We start from the raw sequence: 21,536 nt of genomic DNA, 5'->3' as shown, positions 1-21,536 counted from the left end.
GTATTAGTAAACCATGTCAGCTTTTAAATAAAGAAAGGCTATGATTAATGCATATGGAGTTTTTTCCCCCATTTTATGCCACAAATGGCACTGAACAAGAGCTTTCTTTACCTTCATGGTGCTCTGGAACCATGCTACAAGATGCTGCAGAGAAGCCTCGGTTTCACTCCTCACATTGGTGAACTCCTGTCTTTTATCACACTTCCACTCATAAAATTTTTTAAGTATTTCTTCAGAATTGGTTCCTTCTTTGCCCTGTCCATACACTGCTTCTAAGGAGGTTGATAAATCCTACAAAGAGAAATATTTCTTTTTATTAAAGTTTATTTCCAGGCTTGGTGGTACACACCTGTAATCTAGTGACTCAGGAGGTTGAGGCAGCAGAATTACAAGTTTAAGGTAAGCCTTGGCAATTTAGCAAGACCCTGTCACAAAAAATATACATGTAAAGGGCCATAAACTTAGCTCAATGATAAAGCATCCTTGAGTTTAATCCCTAGAACCAGAAAAAGAAAGATATTAAAGTTTATTAACGTCAAGTTAGGATTTAAGCATGGAGACAGAAAAACAGTACTTGAGTTTCCATTCTTAAGAAGTTTATAAATAAAACTTAGAAATGAAAACATAAAACTATCTAAAAGGTGACTTTTGGACCACCATAGTAAAAGTTATATTAAGTCAATTCATTACACATGGGAAGCTTTATATTCTTAGGTTTTTAATAAAGTAGAAAGTGGCCTCTTTTCCCTGACTTGAAATAAGAGTAACTAATGTTTGTCCTGACATGGTTGTTCCCAGTATATTGCTAAATAAAAATATTACACACTAAAACATACCAATAATTCCAGTCAAGTAAAGACATTAAACACATACATATACTTAAAAGCATTTTTAAAGGACTGAGGGAAAGGAATTTTTTTAAAAAGGGATTTCATCAAAATAGAAAGGAAACCAACAAAGTACAAGAAGGGTATCGAGAGGGAGGGAGGCCAGAAGGGCATATGGATGTAATGGGAAATAAACTCAACTAAATTATACCATGTCCACATACTACAATAATACCACTTATATATATAATTATAATGCACTAATTAAAGTAATAATATTAACAGAAGGGAGATAGTAGAGCAGGCCGATCAGGGGCAAGGAGAAGGAGAAGGAAAGGTAAGATACTGGGGGATGAGATTTATCAAATTATGTCATGTGCCTGTATAAATATGACATAATGAATCAATTATTTATGATTAAAATGTCCCAGTTTAAAAAAAAAAAAAAAAAGGATAGAAAAGAAAAAAATAAGAACTGGAAGAGACAAGGTAGGTACCCAACACAATCTGCCAGCTCTCTCCAGGAATCAAACCCTAAAAATGGTACAGAGAAAAGAGAGAAGTTTGATAGTTTCCAAAAAACTTACCACAAAACTCAGAAAAATCCTAAGAAAGACAGTGGATGATTCCTACCACTAAAAAATAGTCCTTGCAAGTGTGATAAGTCCTACACTACGCTGGGACTGTAGCTCAGTGGTAGAGCACTTGCCTAGCATGTTTGAGGTACCAGGTTCAATTCTCAGCACCACATAAAAATAAATAAAGGTCCTTTGACAACTTAAAAAAAAATTTAGGGACATTTAACTTAAAAAAAAAAAGGCCTATACCACAGCAAAGAATAACTTGGGGAATAAAAGAACTTTCTTCATATACCCTACTCTCTTTCATTGGGCAGGAAAGCAGCAGCACCAACAAGAGGCAATGGGGTTACACCACATAAGGACACAGCAAAAACTGATAACTAGTACAGAAGAGCTGGCCAGCCCCTGACCATTCTCTTTCCTTCCCATTTCTTCTGAACACATGGGAGCATTTATGTCCAACAGTGGTTAAGGTAAAGGAACAGAGAGGAATGCTGACTAAGATCATCTAGGAAAGAAGCAGACAGGCGATAGCTGAACCCCAAATGCAACACCAGAAGTTCTGCACCCCAAAAAACAACTCCTATTCCCTAAAGTCATCTGAAATCTTTAAAAATTGTAGTGCAGGATGTCACTCTTACCCTGCCTTTCTACCATGTTATCCCCTATCTACACAACAACACAGAACTGAGGTAGTTCTAGTCCCAAGGAAATAAGGAATCCTAAAGATGAGTAAAGGGGAAGATGAAATGTGTAAAATAAACAAATTCCTTGAGAGAAGTACAACAAACTAAGCCGCCTTATAAAGGAAGCAAAATCAGTAACAGATTCTCAGATAACAGTAAGAACACAAAATACGCATAACAAATATTCTCAACAGAAAAAAATATTGGTAATAGAACCTGATACTTATAAATAATAACCAACTAAAAATAATAGGTATGAAAGGAATAATATTTAAAATAAAAAACACAACGGACTGGCTAGATGGCAGAAGAGATACAGCTAGAGAACCAACTCGTGAGGTAGATGGATAAGTCAAGGATACCTCCAAAAAGTCACTAACAAGGATAAAAAGAAAACACTAATAGTTAAAATATGCAGAAGACAAAAGAAGTTTAAATATCAATCTAACAGAAGATTCTGAATGAAAGAAAAATTCAATGAGGTGGTGTGGAGTTGGGGCAGCTTCTTAAATATGTATCCAATATTTCCTAGAGTTAAAGAAAAAGAACTCAAAACTGAACTGACTCAAATTAAATCAAAACCTAAACATGTTATAGTGTGATTTAATAAAAGTCAAAAGAAAATTTTAAAGCTTTCAGAGGGACCAAAAATAAAATCACAGAATGAAAATTAGACTGATACCAAAAATTGCAAAAATCAGATGACAACAGTTTATCATTATCAAAGTTCTATAAAGAAAAATGGTCTTTGGACCTAATAATTTTATATCCAGTTAAACAATTATTTACATACAGGGGAGACAGAAACATGAGCTGATAAACAAATTCAGCAAAGAGCAGAATAGAAGAAGATCAACATACAAAAATCAATGGCTTTTCCAAATACCAATAACAAATACCCTGAAAAAGAAATCAGGAGAACATTATCATTCACAATTACCTCAAAAATACAAAATACTTAGGAATAAATCTAGACAAAGAAGTGAAAGACCTCTACAATGAACATTACAGAACACTGAAAAAGAAATATAGATGACACTATAGCATGTTCATGGATGGGCAGAATTAATATCGTTAATATGGCCATATTACCAAAAGCAATCTACAGGTTCAACACAATCCCCATCAAAATACCAATGACAGTCTTTACTAGTAAACTAAAACCCAAAGTCCTAAAATTCCTAAGGAAAAATAATAGACCCACAATAGTCAAAGGAAAACTGAGCAAAAAGATCAATGCTGGAGGCATCACAATACCCAGCTTCAAATTATATTTACTACAGAGCTATGATAACAATAACAGCATGGTATTGACACAAGGACACCAAGACCAATGAAAAAGATGACAAAGACAAACCAACACAGATATAGTCATCTGATCTTTGACAAAGATGCCGAAAACATGATGGATGAAATATAAAATTTTTAACAAACAATGCTGGGAAAACTAGATAACCATATATAGAAGAATGATGTGGTTTTTTTTTGTTTTGTTTTGTTTTCTGGCAGTACTAGGAATTAAACCCAGAAACTTGAGCATACTAGGCAAGCACTCTACCACTGAGCCACATCCTCAACCCTACATATAAAAGAATAAAACTAGATTCTTCTCTCTCACCCTAAATAAAGGTACACTCAAAAGTAGATCAAAATCTAAGAATTAGAACAGAAACTTTGCAACTACCAGAAGAAAACACAGGGGCACCATACCAACACATAGGCAATGACTTCCTCAAAGCTCAGGAAATATCAAGCATAAATAAATGGGATGGCATCAAACTGAATTGTTACTGCACATCAAAGGAAACAAAGTACGAAGAAAGTCTACAGATTGGGAGAAAATCTCGACCAGCTGCCCTTTCAAAAGGGGATTATATACAAAGAACTCAAAAAATTAACACCAAAAATTAACAATAATCCAATCAATAATGACTAATAAATGAACTAAACAGATAATTCTCTAGAGAAATACAAATGGTCAAAAAATGTAAGAAAAATTTTTTCAAAATCTTTAGCAATCAGGGAAATAAAAATCAAAACTGCACTGAAATTCTCCCACCACAGAATGACAATCAAGAATATAAATTATAATAAAGGCTGACAAGGATGTGGGACAAAGGAACAACTTATACATCATTGGTGTGACTGAAAATTAGTACATCTATGGAAATCAGAGGGAGATTCCTCAAAAAACTAGGAATGAAACCACCACATGACCCACGTATTTCACTTCTCAGTTGTATTTCTTCAAAAGAATTGAAAGCAGCATACTATGGCAGTACCAACACTTCAATGTTTATAGCAGCACAATTCACATCAAACAAGTTATGGAACCAACCTAGGTGTCCATCAAAAGATGACTGCATCAGGAAAATGTAGTACCTATACACAATGGAGTCTTACTCTGCCATAAAGAATAATAAAATTTTATCATTTGCAGGAAAATGGATGGAACTGCAGATCATCACATTGAGTGAATAAGAAAGTCAAATCTCATAAGTTCTCTCTCACATATGGAAGTTAAAAAAGAAAAAAGTAAATAAAGGGGAGAAACTACATGAAAGTAAAAAGACCAGTAAAGTTGAGGGAGAAAAGGAGGGAAAGGGGAGGTACTGGAGAATGAAACTGGTCAAATTATGCACATATATGAATGTGTCACAATGAATTGCCCTATTATGTATAATCATAGTGTAACAATAAAGAATTTTTTTAAAGAAAAAAAAGTCACCATCTCAGCCACTCATGTAAGAAAATACATAGTTTAGCATCAGCATCATTCCTGACTCTGAACATTTATGTCAGTGTTAAACAATGATTTTCTTACAGTTATTCACACATAAGTTATTTAACAGTTGTTTTTTTTAAAAGACACCTTTTATACAGTGAAGAATCAGTGAGTTTGGGATGACTAGACAGCACAAGAGCATGACCAGAATTCCTTCATCAGCTGTTAAATGACAGCAAAAACAAACACCTATGATGCTATGTTTTAAAAAGTTACCCTGCACTGTTTTTTAGTATAACAGGCACAACTAAGGGATCAGAAAATGGGTCCTCTAGAAATTAGAAGACGTTATGCTAGGTAGGTTTTGTTTAATGTTTCTTCTAGGGTCATCTACCTCATTAATAATGATTTTTGTCTTAGAAATCTCTCTTTGAAGCCAGGAGCAATGGCACACACCTATAATCCCAACTACTTGGGAGGCTGAGGCAGGGGGACTGCAAGTTGAAGACCAGCCTGGGAAATTTAGTGAGACCCTGTTTCAAAATAAAAAATAAAAAGAGTTAGGGATGTAGCTCCATAAGAGTGCCACTGATTTCAATCACTACTGGGAGGTGGGAGTAATCTCTCTTTGATGTTATAAACTAACATGATTTCTTATTCTGCTATGAATGCCACTGAGCTAGTCCCCATCACACATTTTCACCATATCATCCCAGGCACTTTTTCTGCAGTGTTAACAACACCATTTTCATCCTATTATGACAATTACCTGGACTCAGTACTATTTCAGTTATTTCATCATTGGTCAATGAATGAACAACTGAAGACTCGTTAGTGATATTAAAACTTCTTCAGTGTTCACTTTTAGCTTACTGAAGGACTCTAAAGGAATACTTTTTTGCATGAGAAAGGTCAGACATCATTTTTTTCCTCACTTGACAGAATTCTTTGAAGTCACCACCTTGTCATTATCATGACTGAATACAGTCACAGGCCAGAGTCTGTACCAAGCATGCACAACTATGTCTTTAAAAGGTGTTCCAAATGCTGAAAATAGTATGGCATTCTTTATGCTGAACTCTTTTTGATTACTTTCCACACCCACACCTTGTTCACTGCTGCTAGCGCGCTAAATATAAGAAAGTATTTTTATATTTAGTCTTCATTGATCTAAGGATACTTTGGTCACATGGTTTAATTGGAGGAAAGTATATGGCATAAACATTACTTTTTAGCCAGGCACAGTGGCACATGCCTGTAATCCCAGTGGTTTGGGAGGTTAATATAGGAGGACTGTAAATTCAAGACTAGTCTCAGCAACTCAGCAAGACCATGTCTCCTGTCTGAAACTAAAGAATAAAAAAGGTGCAGAAGTGATGTGGCTCAGTGGTTAAGTACTCCTGGGTTCAATCGCTGGTACAAAAAAAATTTATCAGAATTTCAGCTGGAGGGTAAGGAGAACAGCTGTCAAGGAATGACAAAATCTTATAGTCATCATCTAATTCAGCTTCCCTGCAATGCTGATGAAAAGAACCCTGGTGATCTATGCTTTTTTGTTAGAATAATGGACTGATAAGAAACTCACTTTTAAAACAGCAAGAATGCAATCACAGCAGTTTATACTTATACTTGCCTGCTGCTTTAGCACATCCTAGCACAGTCATTCTGTTGCTGGCACGTTTAAATCCTGTAGGGGCTGTCTCATTAGCTGTAAGCAGTGTTTTTCTGTGGCAATAACACCAAAACAGTGGTGTTTCATCAGCATTCTGGACCATTCTAGCATGACATTTTCTATCAGCAATGACCCTCATCAAAATCAATGAATTTCTCCATTGCTTTATCATCAGCAAAACTGTACCACACAAATCTCTAAAAGTTTAATGCCATCTATTCCTCAAATTTCTACAAACAGCCTGTTGCATATTCAGTTTCCTTCAATTTTCAGTTCACTGTGATAGATCTTTGCTTATTCCATGATAAGCATACAATTAAGTGGCATGTGTTCACTGCTACATTTAAGAGTCTACTCTTTCAATACATGATCAGGATCTTCATTTTTAGCTTTATCCAGTGTTTTTCTATTTTTCATCAACTTCCTTTATCACTTTATCACAACTTATACTTCTGCTTTTACTTGTACAATATAGTCTTCTGTTTTACAGGTCATATATGGTGGTTATTCTAATAACACACTCTAAAGTTGCTTCACACCTACACCACTCGTCAATTTCTTCCACTACGTGACTTTCTGTGCTATAAACAAAAATGCTTTCTTTTTTCTTATCGCTGTTAACTACACGGTATATGCAGGCCTTTTTAACATCCTCAACAATATGTTCACACCACAGAGTAAAGAATAAACATGTTATAAATACTTGTAGTTCTAGGCTTACGTGGGGCATTGTGGGAACATGCCATTGGCACAACAGCTTTGCATACATGCCCATTATTACCCTTTGTGGACATTCTTGAGAAGGGGAATGTGGGCATTCACAGAAAATATATACTGCATCTGAATAGGGCTGGGAGGACTTTTATTACTTTGTGGATGCTGAAAAACTTGAGTTGTATCACCCTCATTTTGACTGGAACCCTTCATATGAGGTCAGGTACAGAACTTGCAATTTATGGCTTAAAGTATCTGACATTTTACCCTATGTGTAGGATAGATAACACATGTATATATAAACACTCAGTATATTAATATAAATTTTTAATTCCATTTAAAAACTAGTATTTGGGCCAGGGCAGTGGCCTGTAACTCCAGCAGGAGGGTGAAGCAGGAGAATCACAAGTTTAAGGCCAGTCTGAGCAACTTGTAAGACCCAATCTCAAAATAAAATTTTTTTAAAGTGCTAGGATGTGGCTCAGTGGCAGAGTGCTTCCCTAGCACAGTTGAGTGCCTGAGTTCAATCTCTACTACTAGAAAAAAAAATTTTTTAAACTAGAATTCAGCAAAGAAGAAAAAGCTGTGCAACTATCAGTACTTTCTGAAATCTCAAGGTAAATGCTAATTTCACCTCTCTCACAGAATAAATTTATAATTTAATATATATTTAATATATTTTTAATTCCAACCTGTAATGTTTTTAAACGCTGATTAAGTGGTAATTCATCCACTTCCAGAATAAAAACTTCTACTGCCATGTATAGCTTCTGTTGTACTTCATTTCTTTTGGCAATCAAAACATTCCCTTCATTCTGGAGGAAGGAAAAGAAAAACCACCATTAATATATCAGGTGTTTTTCCACACATTTCCTATATGGACAAAAAAGTTATTTCTAAACTTATTACATTCGCAAAGCATTGTAGCATTTAAGACAAACACTTTTCTACTTAACACCAAAGATACAAAGAACTTCCCTTCCCTTAATTAAAACATTTAAGTTCAATAACCCTACCCTGCTAATCTTTTTTTTTTTTTGCCTACTGTGTCTATAATGAAAATTTTGGATAAAAATTATATAACTTCCATTACACACTATTTTTCTTTTATTCCCATCCCATTCTCAATTCTTTCATCTAGTCATCTTTCGAGATTTAGTTAAATTTCACCAGGATAAAGCCTCCAATTTGCCCAAAAGGTTGTAAATTATGTATGTAAAAGATAACCAAGAACCCTATGCATTATTTCTATTATAGAACTTACCATTTTATATTGGAACTATTAGTATATCCATCCCATACCAAAAAAGAAAGAAAAAAATTATGTCCTAAAAAAATATATCTCCATTATCTATAATAATATCTGGCACATATACTAAAAAGCTTGAATTTCTGGATATTTCTTCTTGCATAAGCTCAGACATCTTATACTATAAATAAAAAGAAAACAATCTCAAGTAAAACTTCTTTCATCAAAAAATAAAAGAGCAAACAAGGAATTATGCAGTACACAGATAAATAAAAGTAACAATTCTAAGACCCAAATTAAATACAAGATGGTTAATTTTTTAGTACAATTATTATTGTGTATTTACCCAGTAATCTACTCTTCAGTTTACAAAATGAACCTTAAGTCCCAAAACATCAAGAGTAGTAGGAACAATTATTTGCTTTAAGAAAGAAAAAGGTACATTTGCATTACTAGAACACCATGTCTGAAAGTTAAATTAATCCTCCTTACTCTCTGACCTGAATTACTTTCCTATGCTCAAACCACTAAAACAAAGTAGACCATAAAAACCAGTTTTTCATCTTACTATAAGAAAATTCATTAAGAAGTTTTTTTTACTGATCATGTAGTTTAAATATTCAGTCACACACACTAGGGTTCAAATTCCATATTAACATTTAAAACTACAATCTTGAGCAATTTCCTTAACCCTTGTGAACCTTATACAATAGGAACAAAAATGCCCATTTTAAAAGTTAATGTAAGAGGGAAAATACTAGGGAACCATGCTGGTCAAATTATATTGTTATATCGTATGCCTGTACAAAGTATGTAACAACAAATCCAACCATTATGTATAATTTACAAGGTTGGCTGCAATGACACACTCCTATAATCCCAGCCTCAGAGGAGGCTGAGGCAGGAGGATCACAAGTTCAAGGACTGACTCAGCAACTTGGTGAAAACCTAAGCAATTTACTGAGACTCTGTCTCAAAATTTTAAAGATGACTAGGAATGTAGCTCAGTGATAAAGCACCCCTAAATCCAATCCCCAGTATCAGAGGTTAAAAAAAAAAAAAAAAGAATTTGTTCCTAGTCCAGATACTATCATACAGTGTAAATAATTTTGCTCAGTAATGCATGTGAACTATTTTATCAGATTTTCAAGAGAACAGAGAAGAATTAATCAAAGAATACTCATGCAAAAGGAAAAGGGTTCTGTTAACTATTTATCCACAATCACCAATTATCTTTTCTCTCTTTCTTATAAGGCAATACTTTTGTAGCATCTTCATATTTACAATTTGATTATATAAAAAAGTATGCATTTAAAATGTGAATAAAGCATTTATTTTATGCAAATAATTTTAATAGCTGCACTCCATTTCTGTTTTCTCAAAAGACAGTAGATCTTCATGTTCAACTGATTAAAAAACATAAAAGAGAAAAATTCTCAACCCACCACATTATGACAAGTTTGGATCTGCTCCTGAGCCAGACTGTATTCTGCCCAAATTTTCTCTAATTCATTCAAAGAAGCTAGAGTAGTAATGCACCCTTCATCCAACACTTCTATAGCATCTGAAAGGTCATTTCCAAAACGAACACTGATGTTGACACGCCTGTTTTTAAAAAACAGAAAAAAAGAAAAAAAATCAAGAAATCAAAGTTAGTATAAGAAAAACTTACATTTTATTGGTCTAAAAGTTACTATTACCATTACTGGCTATGAAGAGGTTTTTTTGTTTTGTTTTTTTGTTTTATTGTTTTTGTTTTGGTGGTGCTGGGGATTGAACCCAGGGCCTTGCAAGCACTCTACCAACTGAGTCACATCCCCAGCCCCTGAAGAGATATATTTTAAAACTTTACATAAAATCATCTGTAACCTTAATAAAAACTTGATTTAAAAAACTGGGGGAAATAATTTTTAAAAACGTGATATAAAAAGACAACTTCAAACATCTGAAGATTTAAACAATATCAAATGGCCTTTTTAAATTTTTTATTAATTTTTTAGATATACATGAGAGTACAGTGTATTTTGACAAATACATACATGGAGTATAACTTATTCTAATTAGAATCCCATTTTTTTTTTTTTTTTTTTTTTTTTTTTTTTTTTGCAGTGCTGGGGATTGAACCCAGGATCTTGTGCTTGCAAGGCAAGCACTCTACCAACTGAGCTATATCCCCAGCCCCAGGATCCCATTCTTAAGGTTGTACATGATGTGTAGTTTCACTACTGGTGGATTCATGTATATCAAATGGACTTTCAATTTCTGATCTATAATCATATTTGTAAAAACTTCTCTAAAAATTTTAGACACAGCCAATCTTGTTTAGCAAGACTAGGCACATAGTCCTTATGCCCTAACAAATAAATCAGCATTTGCTGAGTTTAAAATACCATCTCCAAAAAAAGAGAGGCAGGTTAATTAGCAAAACTAACAAAATCCATTCACATTATTTTTTCTAGCTTCCAAGTAGACTGCCACCATTCTAATGGGACATTATTCCCTCAAATGTGGATTAAAATATATTGTCATTTTGGCCCAAAATCTATCTCAGAGCTTTGCCAGCACTGGCCACTTGATTTTTGGTAATATATTAAAAGTTCATTAGGCTGTAAAAGGACCAAGTTACTCAAAGTTTTAAAAGACACACCAGATGCCAACTGATAAGATTTATACTGAAAAAAATACATTTCCATGGGGCGGAGAGGACCAACATACAGTGTTTATTCACGGCAACATCTCAGGGTATCAAAGTGCAGCAGAAAGTGAATTGCTGGTTTTAAGTCCAGTGTATAGGAGGAAAAGAGTGAGATTGTTTCCAGAACTATTTTATTTGCACTCCAGACTGACAATTTAACAATCTTAATGAACCCTCTATTAAGAAAAAATTATCCACTGTTATGGTTTAGTTATGAGGGATGCCCCAAAAGCTTATATGTGAGACAATGTATGATGAATTTTCACTTAACCTAGAGTGCATTAACCCCCCGACCCGATAGGGATGATAACTATAGGGAAGTAAAGTATGGCTGGAGGAGATGGATCATGGAGTGTGGGGTGTCTTTGGGGTATAGATTTTGTTCATGGAGAGTGGAGCTTGCTCTCTCCCTCCGCTTCCTGGTACCATGCTGCCAGAGACTCTCCTCCACCACACTTTTCCACCATGGAATTCTGCCTAACCTCAGACCCAGAGGAATTAAGTTGGTCATCTATGAACTGAGACCTCTGAAGTCGTGTGCCCCAAATACATTTTTCCTCCTCTAAAATTATTTTTGTCAGGTCTTTTGGTCACATCAGCAAAAAAGTTGACCAAAATACCTACATAATTCTATTTTTTTATTAAATTTAAAATACATTTTATTTCCTCCCTTCCAGAATACTAATTTAAAGAAAAAAATTGTTTCTACTTAAAAAAAAAAAAAAATGAATCAAATAAACCAATCAGAAGAAACTATTAAAATACTGCCTTTGTTGAGGAAATGAGGCAATGAGGTTTAGCAAAGCATAAAAACTATACCTGGAACATAAAAAGAAATCTGAAGGAGACACTCTGGGATGCTGCCAGTTACTGGCATCATGAAGCAGTGCCAAAAACCTACATAATACAGACTTTAAGGAATACTGAATAAACTCTGCATAACACCTGTAAACTAATTTCTTTTCTTCCAACTCTATGAAGATCACTTCATAAATAATATATTCTTTAGGCAGAGTACAGCAAGTAATTTAGATTCCTGAAGCCTTTACTTTCAGTACACTCAAGAAAATAACCCCAAGCAAAACAATAACATGGTAGTTTTCCATCAAACTACCACTTAGAAATTGTGTTTTTGGGTTTTGTTGCATTGGTTGGTTTTCTGTCATTTTTTGTTTATTGTTTGTTTGTTTGTTTTAATGCTAGGGGTTGAACCAGGGGTCCTTAACCACTGAGCCACATCCCTAGCCCTTTGTTCTTACTTTTTATTATGAGACAGGGTCTTGCTAAATTGCTTAGGGCCTCACTAAATTGCTGAGGCTGGCTTTGAATTTATAATCCTCCTGCCTCACCTCCCAAACCACTGGGATTATAGGCTTGTGGCACCACACTCGTCTTTTGTTTCTCTAATTTCACTCTCAGAGATGGCCTTAGGACAATAAAGTTTCAAGTAGTGACAACAGAAAAATAACAACAAAGACTATAAAATTACTTTCAGGAATAACTATTTTTAATTTCTCTCTTTAAAATCATAAAAATACAAACATTAAATTTCAAACCAAAATAGTAGGTATACAACTTTAAGAAGTACTCAAAATTAGTTAACATTTATTTTCAATTATCCTTTCGTCTCAAAAATATGCTTTTACATACCTAATTTCTTTCAATTTTTCCACCTTAGCTGCCAGATTTTTCATTCTGGTACCTACACGAGTCTTTAGAGTGCTTTCTAAATGTTTAGTCAAATCCACCGTAGCTGCTTTCTCTTGCTGAAACAAAACACACACACACATGCTAGTGAAACCCAAATAGGAAACTGTATTTTTACTATTATTTAAATGATTTTTTAGGTATGATTTAAAGTTAAATAATGTTAGTGTCAAAATGAACTGAATTGTTGGACACCAAGCTGGTGTCACAGAATTGCACTATTGATCCTGGAACAACACATTGAATACCGGGAAAAAAAATACACATTTGAAAACCACATAGTATTCTTGGGAAGAAGAAAAAAAAAAGGTGAACCTGAATCTGAACAAACCCTGAAACCTAACTACCATAAAAAGGAAACAAAGAAAACATGAAGATTAAGTGATTCTAGAGACATACCAACCAAAATGCAATGTATGAGCCTAAATGGAGGGAATTAAGACTGGAAGAAATCAATTGTAAAAGGACTTGCACGGAGCAAAATGGAAAATCTGTATACTGTCTGAATATTAAATGATATTAAGGAAGCACTACTTATTTTTAGTATGAATAGTATTATGGTATGATTTGGTTGTTTTTTGTTTTGTGGGTTTTGTTTCAGGCTGGAAGTTAAACCCATGCACATGCTAAGCACGAACTCAAAGAGCTACACCAGCACCAGTCCTTTCCTATTAACATTATATACACACTAAAGAATATGAAATTGTACAAATGGGAATTGTTTTAAAATAATCCACGAAGGACAGATTTAACAAAGACTAGCCCACCCAAGATTGTAAAAACCGATATTGAGTAAATGAGGATTAATTATTCAATTCTCTCTCCTTCTGGAATGTTTGAAATTTTCAATAGCTAAAAGTTTTGTTTTTTTTTTTTTAAAGAACATAAAAGGAGCTGGATGTGCGGGCACACATGTAATTCCAGCAACTCAGAATACTGAGGCAGGAGGATTCCAAGTTCAAAGCCAGCTTCAGCAACTTAGCTATACCCTAAGAAAACGAGATCCTGTCTGAAAATAAAAAAATTTTTAAAAAGGGCTGGGGTTGTGGTTCAGTGATAGAGGGCTTGCCTAACATGTATAAAGCACTGGGTTTGATCCTCGGCACCACATATAAATAAATAAAATAAAGGTATTGTGTCCATTTACAACTAAAAAAATTTTTTTAATTTAAGAAAAATTTTAAAAGGGCTGGGAGGTTGGAGGGGTAGCTCACTGGTAGAGCACTTGCTTATTAGCACATGTGAGGTACTGGATTCAAACTTCAGTACCACATAAAAAAGAAATAAATAAAGATAGTGTGCCCATCTACAAATAAAAATATTTTTAAAAATTAAAAAAATATTGCTGGGTGATATAGCTCAGTGGTTAAGTGCCCCTGAATTCAATCCCTGGTACTCACACACACACAAAAAAAGAACATAAAAGGAAATATAAATGAGAAATTAAATTTCAAACATCCAATGAAATCCAAACATGATTAGTTTAAAGTGTAAGAAAAAAAATTCATCTATAAACAGATGTTAGGAAAGGAGAAAATGAATTGGGGAGGGAAAAAAAGTGACAAAAAGTTCTATAAGAGCAGCTGAATGCACTTCTCAGCTGAACATTCTTTACAACTTAAGCTATTAAACATACCTGCAGCTCCTGGGAAATTTGTTCTACTTTCAATTCTAATGCCTTATAACTTTCGAGAAGAACCTCCTTCTCTGTTTTAAGTTTTTCATTCTCTTCAATCAGTTTCTGGTCCTGCTTAATTTTTGCCAGGCTGACATTAGACCCTAAATTAAAGTCACCAACAGCCAAACTTTCCCTATTAAAAACAAAAGCACTCATTTTTAAAGATATACTATATAATGCTAATAAAATTCACAAATCAAAATTATCTTGGATTTTTATAATTTTAGCTTTAACTGTGGAAACTAAAATCTTTATCTCATTCAACATTTAAAAATTTTAATTTAATGCAAATTAGATTTTACAACTGAGTCATGCTTCAAAAACAGTGCCTCTAACTATCCTATATTCCAAATTTCTCAAAGCACAATCAATTAAAGAAAACAAGGTAAACAGCATTTCTGTACTGTTTCTTTCAAAGCCTCACAATCATGTCCCTGCCCTGATAGTTCATTCCTAAAACACTTGTAAGATCCTATCAAACAGCTATGTCACCCAAGACCTGCCATTATGGCTTGACTCACAATGCAGAGAATATTTGCTATATATAAATATCAAATCTGGTTTTTTGCTTCAAGCTGATGATTTAAAATGATCTAAAAAGGGAAATCCTACATATATGTCTGAGTTGACAGATATGCCAATTCCTCTGATCTGCTTATTACATATTATGCCCATATAATGAAATATCACAATGAATCCCATAAATATGTACAATCACTGTTAATTAAAAATATTTTTTAAAAAGTGAACTCCTTTTAGAATAATTAAATTCCATCATAATAACTTTTCACAGGAAGAACAAAGAAACTCATTCAAATATTCTTATAGCTATAGGAAAAAACACCATATCTTTTTCTTTCTCTTCTTTCTTCCTTTCTCCCCCCGCCCCCCAGTCTCACTCCATCCCACCAGTCCCACTCTTCTTCCCCAACACACACACTGGAGAATAAGCCCAGAATGGTGCAATGCTAAGTACATGTTCTACTACAGTGGTGCTACACCCCCAGACCCAAGCTCAAATATTATTTGAAACTCTGGTTTCTGCATCAGTAATTCCCATTTAAGGGGAGATTTTTATTTTTAATAAAGGCATTCAAAAGAGCATGAAAGTTGATTCGTGATTTTTTTCAAAAATCCAGGAATTATTTTTCTTTCAAATTCCTTTTAATGAAAACATTAAAGAAGAGAGGTGTTTGAGAAAAATATAAAATACTAATATTGCTTCTCAAAAATCACTGACATAGTTAAGGATCCCAAAAGCATGAGCATTAACTTCTACAAGGGCCACTATCATAAATTTGAAATTAGTTAAAACTAAGAACCCCACCACCCTCTTACTTTGGAAATGTCACAGGATTTCCCACATCATTTTCATTCTTCAAATCAAGAGTCAGCCTTCCATTTAAACGTCCCTTTGGCCTACTGAAGGTCGACTGGTTTGATCTGTGCCCCCACAAGGGAATGGGGTTCTTGAGGTTCCTGAGAGCAAGCTGACTAGGATCCGATTTTTTTTCCTCACAGGTGTTAGGGCTGGAAGAGAGTTTGCATTTTTCTGCAAATCCTTTCTTAGCCACCTCTTCCCCTATATCAACACTGCCATACTCAGCCTGAGCAATAATTGTTCCATCTTGATAGGTTGCTTTAATTCTCATTTTTATTTCCTTTTCAAAAATCAAGCTCCCCAAAAAGGTTCTGCCCTAAGAAAGACAGGAAAGAAGACATAAACCAGTTATATCACATTTCTCTTCACTTTTGTTTCTACCATTTTTTTTAGGTATGTTTCTTCATTCTATAATCTCTATGTAAGTATCTTACCTTGTTGTTGATGACATCAAAAATATACTTCTCGAATGTATTCCAATAACATATTTGCTAAAAACCTTCCATTCCAGAAATAGAGCTAATACCTGTACAGGTAGCCATGTTTATGAATTTTTAAATGTATACTAATTAAATATCTAGAACAACTTTTTAACCCAACAGATTGTGTTAACCACTTTGGCCCCATATAAATATATGGTGTCCTGATATCTTCCCAAAAGATCTAAAATTTGCATACTACAGTGATACAACCACCTCAATGTTTATAGCAGCATAATTTGCAATAGCTAAATTATGGAATCAACCCAGATACCTGTCAATAGATGAATGGATTAAGAAATGGTGTCTCTCTCTCTCTCTCTCTCACACACACACACACACACACACACAAAATGGAGTTCTACTCAGTCACAGAAACAAATAAAATTATGGCATTTGCCAGTGAAAGGATGGAAATGGAGAATATCATTTTAAGTGAAATGAGTCAAACTCAGAAACTAAAAGGTTGAATGTTTTCTCTCATAGGCAGAAGCTACAGTAAAATAAAAGAAAAGGGGAGGAAAGGATAGGATAACATAATGATAAAGGGAAGATCAGTAATATACAAGGAGAGATCAAAAGGCAGAGTGGAAGAATGGGTAAGGGGAGGTAAGGTAGAATATATTCTTAAAAAAATCAATTTACGTGCATATATAAATATACAACAGTGAACCTCACCTTTATGCATAGGTAGAAAGAACCAACTAAACATAAATTAACAAAAGGAAATCTAGTAGAGAATGGAGAATGGGAGAGGGGAGGGAGGATTAGAGGGAAAGGGAAGGATCATGAACTGAAATCAAATTTCATGCATGTATGAGTTTGTCAGGATGAACCCAACTACTATGTATAACTATAAAGTATTATAAATTATAATGGTGTCCTGAAAAGCTATAGTACATAAAATTAAATTTTTGGTATTTAAAAAAGGTACTCAATTTCAACAAAACTTAGAAACAGTTTTAAAGGCAGAGTCAAGTACTGTGGTTTTAAAGCAATACAAAAGGAGTAAAAAACCAGAAACTCAAAAGCACAAAAACATCAACAAATTCTTTTAGAAATCAACAAAGGAAATTATGGAATGTGCAATGCTAGAAATTCCTATATGTACACTTTCTTAAATAAAATTTTAAGGAGGCCACAGCAGTATGAGAAGCTATATGAAAAACGAGGTGCTTGCTAACTTTTAATTATTTACTATTAATCTACCACACGAATACAAATATATCTAAAACAGATTTAAGAATGGAACATATAGAAACAACTTGAATAAGAACCTTTCTACTCTTCCAGAAAACTCTTAAATTTCTTAAAAAAATTACTTTGATATGATCTAATTCCTTCTTCTTTTCCCATATTTCACTCAGTACCTTTCCTGATTTTTACCCTACACTATAAATGAAATGAACAGTTTTTGTCAGAACCTGTAAAACATAAATTCAAATAAAACTGGTGGGTACTGCTCAAGTTTACTGATTGACATCTTACTTAGGGACATAATTAAACTGATAGTCCATCTCTCTCTTAGAAAAAGGAGATTTATTTTTAGCTATATTCCCACTAGATAAATATGAAAAAACAATATAATTTATGGAATTAGAGCAAACCAAGTAAGAAATCAGTATCAATAATACTCAGAAAAATAAGAATGCAGAAATCAAATTTAAAAACTGAAAATATAAGCTAACCAGATTTTAAAAAGAAAAACTTCAAGATCCAAGAAACTTAGTAATATTGGTAAGGATTAAATATTTTCTTATTTTTTTTTAATTGTACAGTAGTATAGAGGGTAGAAAGGCCTATGTAGGGGTTCTTGACTTTTTTTGTGCCATAGGCTCTTTTATCAGTGTGGTAAAATCTTTTGAACCCCTTTATCAGAATGTTTGAAGTATGTAGCAATACAAAGAAAATTATTTCACTGAGATACAATTTAACACCAGGTTAAAAAATCCAGGCCTAGAAGAATTTGTATGAGGGGACAGAGGAGGTTCAAACTACGTAAGTTTAAGAATCACCAACCATCAGTATAAAAAATCTTTTAAACCATTACAAAATAAATTTAGCCCACAATCCAAAATAAAAAAGCATTTAGGTTAACAAAAACATAAAAGTCGGGCTGGGGATATAGCTCAGTTGGTAGAGTGCTTGCCTCATAAGCACAAGACCCTGGGTTCAAATCCCCAGCACCGCCAAAAAAAAAAAAAAAAAACACATAAAAGTCTCAAATCACAAAATTTAGAAACATACAAATTATCAAGAGGCCCGAATTCAACAAGAATACCATTATAAATAGCAAATATGGTTCAGAAGGCATCACTAATCAAAATTACATCAAGAAAGCAAAGCCAACTCAAAATGTAATTCACTGAAATACAGCATATTAACATTTTGATCAATCAGACAAAAGTTTTCTATTAACATCTTACCTACAAAAACCCTTGTTTTCAATGATTATCATCAAAAGTCTATCTAAAATCCAAATATAAACCAGGTAGGATGGGTCATGCCTATAATTCCAGCAACTCTGAAGACTGACATAGGAGGACTGCAAGTTTGAGGACAGCCTCAGAATTTAGCAAGGCCCTAAGCAACCTAGCAAGAACCAATATCAAAATAAAAATATATAAATTAAAAGGGCTAGGAATATAACTAAGTGATAAAGTGCCCCTGGGTTCAATTCCCAGTAATGAAATAAAATAATAATAATATCCAAGTGAAACTTCCACCCCTAGGAAGTATCTGAAAATTATTGCTGAAATATATGGAATTCTTAATGTATCATGAATTTGGGGGGCTCTCTGCTTCCTGGTTCCATGTCCTGAGATGCCTTCCTCCACCACTCTCTTCCACCATGCAATTCTTCCTCACTTCAGACTCAGAGCAGCAGAGACGACCATCAATGAACTGAGACTTCTGAATGGAACAGGGCAACAAGACTAGTGACTGTAATACCAGCAACTTTGCACTCATGCAGGAGGATTCCAAGTTCAAGGTCAGCCTCAGCAACCTAGTGAGCCTTTCAACACATGGTGCTGGGAAAACTGATATCCCTATGTAGAAGAATGAAACTAGATCCCTATCTCTCCACCCTACAAAAAAATTAATTCAAAATTGATCAAAGATGTATGATTTAGATTAGAAATTATCCAACTTCCAGAGAAAATGTAGGGGCAACACTTTATCATATCGGTGCAAGCAACTATTTCTTCAATAGGACTCCTATAGCTCAAGAAATAATACCAAAAATTCACAAATGGGATGGCATTAAACTGAAAAGCTTCTATACAACAAAGGAAACCAGTGTGAAGAGATAACCTATAGATGGGAGTAAATCTTCACTTATTACTCTTCCAACAGGGGATCAATATCCAGAGAATATAAGAAACTCAAAAAATAGCAAAAACTAACAGATGCTTCTCAAAAGAAGAAATACAAATACTCAACAAATATGTGAAAAAAAATGTTAAACAACTTTAACAATTAGGGAAATGCAAATCAAAACTATATTGAGATTTTTATCTCAATCCAGTTAGAATGGCAGTCATTAAGAATACAAATAGTAATAAATGCTAGAGTGGATGTGGGGGTGGGGGAGAACATTTTTACACTGTTGATAGATTGTAAATTAGTACAACTACCATGGAAATCAGTATGAAGGTTCCTCAGAAGACTAGAAATAGAACCACCATATGACCCAGCTATACCACTCCTTAGTATTTATCCTGAAGAATTAAGTCAGCAAGACATGGTGGTAAAACCTATATTCTCAGCTATTCTGGAGGTTGAAGCAGGAGGAACACAGGTTCAAGGCCAGCCTCGGCAACTAAGTAAGACCCTGTCTCAAAATAAAAAAATAAGAGAGTCAGAAATGCAGCTCATTTGTAAAACTCCCCTGGGTTCAATCCATAGTATCACACACACACACACACACACAAATTAAAGTCAGCATGCTATAGCAATATACGCATACTCATGTTTATAGTAGCACAATTCACAATAGCCAAATCATGGAACTGATCTAGGTGTCTGCCAATGGATGAATGGATAAAGAAAACTGGTGTATGTATACAAAGGAGTTTTATTCAGCTATAGAGAAAAATAAAATTATAACATTTGCAGGAAAATGGATGGAACTTGAGCACATTATGCTAAGTATATATTTTCTCTTATGTGTGTTAGCTAGAGAGAAAAAGAAAAAAACAAAAAAGGTGGGGGAATCTCTTGAAAATAGAAGACCATTAGATAGAGGATGGGAACTAAGGGGAGGTAGGAGGAGAAGGAAAGGGGAGATACTGGGGAACAAAACAGACCAAATTATATTTTTATATTGTGTGCATGTACAAATATTTAACAATAAATTTTACTACTATGTACAAATGTAATACACCAATTTAAAAATCTGAGAAAATAGGGGGGGAAAAAAGAATCTGGACAGCACATGAATTCAAATGGAAATAATCTACTTTCTACAAAAATTCAAATTACCTAAAGCTGAATTTTATAAAGGTACACAACTCCTTGCTTAGAATTTTTTATGTAGAATTCTGATTTTTAGACTTCTCTCTGAAGTCAAATTCCTCTTAGTTATGGTCACCCACCACAATTAGTATCAAGTTATTCAAACAGATTCTCCCTGAATAATTATATCCACAAAGACAAAACCCTGAAATTGAGTTTTTAGTTCTAACTACCAATGAGAGTGACAAGGTAGATAATAACACTGGTGTTTTGTACTATACTTTGCCATAAACACATACACCAAGTATTCTTTTGTAAATGTTCAACATTTTAATTTTTATCACGAGAAATGTATTATATTTTCCATTAAATATGTGAGAGAGATATACACATGTAGTTTTAAAACATATTTAAGTATTTAAGAGGTAAGTTAGCTTTTAAATAAATCTGGTCATTGGTTTAGAACACAGAATTTTCAATCATTTAAAAAAGGATTAACATTCTGAGTGCAGTGGTTCACGCCTGCAATCTCAATGGTTTGGGGACTAAGGCAGGCAGATTTCAAGTTCAGCCTCAGTAATTTAGTGAGACCCTGAGCAACTTAGCAAGAGTCTGTCTCAAAAAATAAAAAAGGGTTGGGAATGTGGTTCAGTGGTTAAGCACCCAAGTTCAATCCCCAATCCT

General features: G+C 34.0%; 1 protein-coding gene across 1 annotated transcript in view; it reads right to left on the bottom strand.

Moving 5' to 3' along the window:
- Stk31 (serine/threonine kinase 31) overlaps positions 1-21,536 on the bottom strand; it is an 85,611-nt gene that overhangs the window by 33,377 nt on the left and 30,698 nt on the right. Inside the window, exons 7-12 of the mRNA XM_047562128.1 lie at positions 15,873-16,231; positions 14,493-14,667; positions 12,800-12,915; positions 9,900-10,059; positions 7,898-8,020; positions 112-291 (exon numbers count right to left, since the gene is read on the bottom strand). Of these exons, the coding sequence (XP_047418084.1) occupies positions 112-291; positions 7,898-8,020; positions 9,900-10,059; positions 12,800-12,915; positions 14,493-14,667; positions 15,873-16,231 (1,113 nt within the window). The remainder of the gene's footprint in view (positions 1-111; positions 292-7,897; positions 8,021-9,899; positions 10,060-12,799; positions 12,916-14,492; positions 14,668-15,872; positions 16,232-21,536) is intronic.

Source organism: Sciurus carolinensis, chromosome 8 (genome assembly GCF_902686445.1).
Source record: "Sciurus carolinensis chromosome 8, mSciCar1.2, whole genome shotgun sequence".
Classification (NCBI taxonomy): domain Eukaryota; kingdom Metazoa; phylum Chordata; class Mammalia; order Rodentia; family Sciuridae; genus Sciurus; species Sciurus carolinensis.
Note: the sequence above shows the minus strand (reverse complement) of the source record. Positions and strands in the feature narration are given on the sequence as shown.